This window comes from Protobothrops mucrosquamatus, unplaced genomic scaffold (assembly GCF_001527695.2).
Source record: "Protobothrops mucrosquamatus isolate PMUCROS unplaced genomic scaffold, P.Mucros_1.0 scaffold_66, whole genome shotgun sequence".
NCBI lineage: Eukaryota > Metazoa > Chordata > Lepidosauria > Squamata > Viperidae > Protobothrops > Protobothrops mucrosquamatus.
Genome location: NW_015386142.1, coordinates 466,081 through 472,122, shown reverse-complemented (window position 1 = coordinate 472,122; position 6,042 = coordinate 466,081). Strand labels below are relative to the sequence as shown.

Here is a 6,042-nt window from a genome sequence, read left to right as displayed (position 1 = left end):
TTTAATGTGCTAAAATTTATTTCAGATTTGATTATTTGCATTTTAATTTTATATACCTGCATTTCTGATTGATTAATTATGTGCCGTCAGATCATTTTCAATTCAAAGTGAGCATGGAGATCGGGGTGGGCAATTAATTTTCCCAAGGGGCCACAGGAGAGACTGGAATTGTTGGAGGGCTACTGCCCTGCCCTTTGCCGCCATTGCCCTGCTGGCCCACTGCCACTCCTGCACTGCTGCCCTGCTCTCCATTCATGTGGCTCTTAATCCCTGCCCCCAACACCGGGCCAGACCAGGACTGTCCACGGGCTGCAAAATGCCCAGGTCTGATACTGATAAATCTTCTCCATGATGCTCTATCCCTAACGAAGTCTCTCAATGGTGCACTCATCAGAACTGAAATTGAATCCATATGAGGGTTCTTTGTTCTCCAAGGACTGGATACACCACAATGTAGCAAATAAAGCAGAATATTTTATTGCAACACACACCTTCCTCAACAACAGGCTCTAGGTCAGTGATGGCGAACCTTTTAGAGACTGAGTGCCCCAAAACCGCCCCCCTCTGCTCCCCTGCCCACAGGGCCACCCACCGCCTCCATGCTTGTTTAATTTAAGATTATGCCAGCTATGTTGGATTTAGGCTGCTGTAGATTTTATGATCATCATTTGACACCGGGTAACATAGGAATCAATAACACTATAAGATAGTGCTTCTCAATTTTTTCCTTTATTACTCAAAGCCACTTAACAGAAAACCCTTATTTATACATCCCTGCTGTGATTGGATTATGGGTTTGTGTGTTGTTACCCAAAGAAAAATCACTTTTACCCAAATTTGGTTACAGGATCCAATCTGGGTCGGTCACTGTTTTTTTCTTCCGAGTTTTTGGACTTGTGCTGGAGCCCCCATCATCTGGGAACTAATCTCTAGCCAATTTTGTTTAATTTACCCAAATTTGGGAAGCACCATTGTAGAAGAATGCATTGTGCTTAAATTGTTCTTCCTAGTAAATTGTTTTTCCCTAATGAATTTTTTCCAGGAACGGTCACAGCTGCCAATGCTAGTACGCTAAACGATGGAGCAGCTGCTTTGGTACTGATGACTTCAGAAGCAGCCAAAAGACTGAATGTGAAGCCATTGGCAAGAATAGTAGGTGAGGATTGTCTTTCCCTTTGGTGAAATTGTCGTGTGTATATATTTCCCTGAGTAAGACTGGTGGTAGATGACAGACTTCTCATTTTGTTTTCTCTGTAGATTAGGTAGGACCCATTTTTGATCAAGCGGTTTCAACAAACTGGAATTTTGCCAAAAGCCAAAGTTTAAAAAAAAAAGGCTTTGGAACCTTTCAGTGCACTTTTCTCGCATGGACTTTTTAAAGTATGTTTTAAGGCAGAGATCTCCAACCTTTCCAGGCTTGCGACCCGGAGGGGAGAGCAGCTTCCAAATTACTGCCTGCGTGTGCACGCACACAAACGGGGCCACGCCCACTGATGCAGTACTAGCAGCCATGCTCGCACATGTGCTGGCGCCATGCGCAAACAGCCATGCACCCCCGCGGTGGCTAGTACCCATTCACACATGTGCAAATGGGCCGAGCACCCCCCCCACTAGCGTTCCTGTTCGAGCCCGCACGCATGAGCAAACGGCCGTGGGCGCTAGCACAAGTGGGGGGGAATGTGCGCCCACACGTGTGCCCTGGACAGCCATTTCTGCGGCCCACTGGCTAAGAGAGCTGCGGCCCATAGGTTGGGGACCTGTTTTAAGGAATGAACTCTGAAATTGTGCTCTTGATAGAGGAATCGTTGCTAGAATAAAATTCAATATTAAGAGTAATCAAAGCACATTTAACAAAATATTTCTTTTCTAATTCATGTTTCTGTTCTTGCAGGTTTTGCAGATGCTGCTGTTGATCCTATTGATTTTCCCATTGCACCAGCACACGCTGTTCCTAAGGTGACCATCTCTACCATTGTTCTACCTTCATTTAGTTGCTCATTTAATTCTGCGTTTAGTCTTCAGTGGAAATGTAATATAATGGACTTTAAAATTAATTTCTCAAGTAGATTATCTGCTTAAGTTTAAAAACAAATCTAAAAAATTAACTACTTTGTGTTGGTGGTTTGGAATTGAGTGAGCCATTGCATTTTAGTTCTGGTTTTGGATAAATTAATAGCAGATTGTATTTGAACAACTGGAATAATAAATAATAATAAAGTTGCCATTGTTAAGTGAATCCTACACTGTTGTTATGCAAGACATTTTGTGATCACCATTTTTGACCTGCTGGCTTTCCCATTGACTTTGCTTGTTGGAAGTCAGCAGTGAAAGTCACAAATGGAGAGATCATGGGGACTGTGGGATGCTGCCAAGTTGTAATGGCAAGCTGGCCACTGGCCCCTTGATTGTGATCAGATGACCACTGGGACACTTTGAGGACTGATCATAAATGCCACTTGTTCAGTGCCATTGTAAGTTTGAATAGTTGTTGAATGAGCAGTTTTTAAGTGAGGGCCACCTGAATTCCCTTACTGTAATTGAACCATATCCTCATAGATTTCGGCTTTACAATTTTGCAAGGGTGAGGATCTCTTCCGACTGCCTAGTTTTAAAAAGTAATGGATTTCAGCTTAGATAGATGGTGTAGAATAGTTCTATACCTCAGAGCTATGTTTGTGTGGTTTTCAGCATTTTTTTTTTAAAAAAATGATTCTATTTTTCCCCTTGTAATTATGTTTCAGAATCTGTGTTTTTAGCTTCGAGGTTGTGAGTTTTTGTTTCATCTTTTCTGCTTTTTACTTCTGTGTGGGTGTGTCCTGATCTGCTCATAAAATTCTGGTAGTACAGCAAATAATATAAATGTTATCTGTACATACATGCCAGTGGTATTTTTCCTTTCAGGTACTTGCTCAGGCAGGACTCAAAAAGGAAGATATTAATATGTGGGAAATCAATGAAGCATTCAGTGTTGTTGTCTTAGCTAACATTAAAATGCTAGACATTGATCCACAGAAGGTAAATATTCACGGAGGAGCAGTTTCTTTGGGACATCCAATTGGGTAAGTAAAAAAAATACATTAACTGGTGGTGGGAAATAACCGATCCCTGTATAAGTAGACCTTAACATACGACTGTAATTGACCCCAGTCATAAGTCACGCTAGTTGTTAAGTGGTTAACCACGTGAATGCATCTAATTTTACAACCTTTTTTGTGGTGGTTTTTTAGCCAATGGGTGCTTTTTGAAAAAAAAACAACCTGGAGATAAATGCCATTTCCAGCAAAAAAACTTCATAAATTGTGGTCAAGTGCCCAAAATATAATCACATGATTTATTTCACATTTTTGAACCGCCCATCTCCCTGAAGTCCTCTGCCTCTCTCAAAAGCCTCCTGACTCTTTAATATAAGAGACCCCCACTGGGTTTGTATTGGGAGCCTTGCAATGTATTTGTGTAAGTGACAATTAGCATGTCTTATACTGAATTTATCTCTGAGCAACATTTGAAGTACAACTCGTATTACGTACTTGTTCTTAGCATATTGTAAAATGTTTCACAAAAAAATATTCACAAACTATTACTCAGATTTAAACATCTTTTAGAGATTAGGCAACCTGGTGCCTCCAAATGTTTCTACCACGAAATCGCATTTGCCCCCATCAGTAGTGACAACTAACTAGTAATTATGGGAGATGTGGTCCCGAAAGATTGGACAGTAGCAGGTTGCATATATCTTAAAATATTTCAAGGTCTATTGGAAAATAAAGTTCCCGATTGTGCTGAATGTAGTTGGGAAAACTAGTAGAATATTAAGAACATTGACCATTACTTGCTAGACTTTGTCTTTGAACTCAAAAGCAGTTGAATGATCTTTGTAGGACAGCTATGACCTTCCAGAAATTTTTAGACTGCATCTTTGATCTTAAAGTCTTTGAACTTGCCACTTGAGATGATAATAGGAATCTAGCTGTAGGTCCTTCACCCCCCGCTCTAGTGTATCTTGGCTTGGAACATGGTTGCAGTATACATGAGTTATCTGAGAATCATTGTTTTTTCAGACTATTCAGTTCTGCATTAGATAAAGCAGTAATCTCACCCAGTACAAAGCAGTTTTATTTTAGGGATCCTATGCCCTGTCATTCTAAAACTCTGACTTAACAGCTTTAGCATAGTAATCTTTATTTCCCCCTCTCTATCTTTCCTTTTGACATACCTGCATCTCATCTTTTCCTCCTGGGGCCAAACACACATCATTAACACCTTTGTGAGAGAAAGGAGGTTGAACTAACATGAAAGGAGGTTGAACTAACTCTTTGTGGGGAGTATATACTTAAACTGAATAACAGCACCTGTTTACACAGCATAAAGCTGAAAAAGCTAAGCAAAGACTGTATTCTGACTTGAAACTCTTTTCTTTTCTCTATTTCAGGATGTCTGGTGCAAGAATAGTTGTTCACATGGTTCATGCCTTGAAGCAAGGAGAACATGGCCTTGCTGGGATTTGCAATGGGGGTGGTGGGGCATCTGCAATACTGATCCAAAAGTTATAGGTTCTGATCTCAAGCTCAAGGCCCAACTTATTCATAGCTGTTACAACCATGATTGGACCTGCAGTAGAGAGGATCATTTCAGTCTGCCACTGTTAAATGAAATTATGTCTTTTTATTATGTTTTAATGCAAAATGTTTTTTTTAATATCTTGGACAGTAAAACATGTTAATTATCACCCAACGCTGCAGGTATCATAACTACTTTAGATACTTATCATACTTTATATTGTCCTGTTCTCATCACTGGATTGTAGGCATTCATTTGCTCTTCTCCCTTAGCCTCCTAAAATGAAGGCAGTGGGTTGTGCCATTTGTATTTTTGCCCAGAAAACTACTGCTTGTTTGGAGGAAGATAGTATAAAAGTAATACTGGATTATGTTTCCACAATTGGTAGAAACAAAACAAGAAGGGCTACTGAATAAATATTTACCATACAACAATAATGAATTGGTTTCTTATTCTGGCTCAGGGACTTAAGCCAATCACAGCTTGTGTTATGTGAGTATCAAGTTTTTAAAAATTAGCATTTTGAAGTTAGAGTATAACTGAAAAATGGAAAAACAATCTTTGCCACTCTTAAGTATTGCAGCTCTTCTGAAAGTTTACCTGTATGTACTTGCTTATAGTTGTAACTGAGGAAAGTGTAAAGGAAAACTTTTCAACTTGTAATAGCAAATCACATTCTAGAAAAATAATTCCAGATAGTTGGATGGCAGTTGAACTATAAGCAAGAGTTAAAAGAGCAATTAAGATTTTATATCTATAGATGGTTTCTGTGCAGCACAGTTTCAATCTGATTTATATAGGATTGCCCATAAAAAAAACAGTGATGAACTGTTACTTAGCTACTTTGGTCATTCATCCTCATATATGTTTCAGTATAGCAAAAGAAAGCAGAAGCAGGGTTTCAATTTTTAACAGGTACAACAATATTCTTTTGGTTATGCACACTTTGATAAGAGTTTTACATTGAAAGATTAAAATTAGGTTGAAGACAGCATGCTGTCCACTGAGATATGAAACAGGGTCTTTGTATTGCTACTCTAAAACCTCTTGAAAAACATTTTCATGTGTGGAAGTACACAGATTGAATTGTTAAACAGCTGGAATGCTATTTTTGAATTCTTGGTAGAGTCACTTTTAAATATCTGGTAGATGTTGATTATAAATAGCCAACTATCAGGCAAAATGAACCTGATCTATATTTAAAATATCTTTGTAGTTTCAACTGAATGCAAAGTCGTTACTCCTGTTACCTTCTTGATACACTCGAGCCTAAAAAAGAGAGAACCTTACTCTAGCTGTATATACATGCATGACAATTTAGAACCAGGGAAATGAGGATTTTACATTATATGAGAGACTGAGTAGAAAGATTTCTAAAATTCTCAAGATTCCTAAGAGGATTCCTTCTCCTGCAAGGACATAGGTGGAGGGTTGTGCAGCATGCACCAAGAACTATACTTTGAGCAGTTCTGCTTTCCCATTCAT

General features: G+C 39.1%; 1 protein-coding gene across 1 annotated transcript in view; it reads left to right on the top strand.

Annotated features, from left to right (window-relative positions):
* The window catches only part of ACAT1 (acetyl-CoA acetyltransferase 1), a gene marked incomplete in the record, with an annotated part of 17,238 nt that extends 12,246 nt beyond the window's left edge, over nt 1-4,992 (top strand). The window contains 4 exon segments of the mRNA XM_015813026.1: nt 1,043-1,156; nt 1,892-1,956; nt 2,902-3,059; nt 4,430-4,992. Coding sequence (XP_015668512.1) covers nt 1,043-1,156; nt 1,892-1,956; nt 2,902-3,059; nt 4,430-4,550 — 458 coding nt within the window.
* Between the last annotated feature and the right edge of the window lie 1,050 nt (nt 4,993-6,042).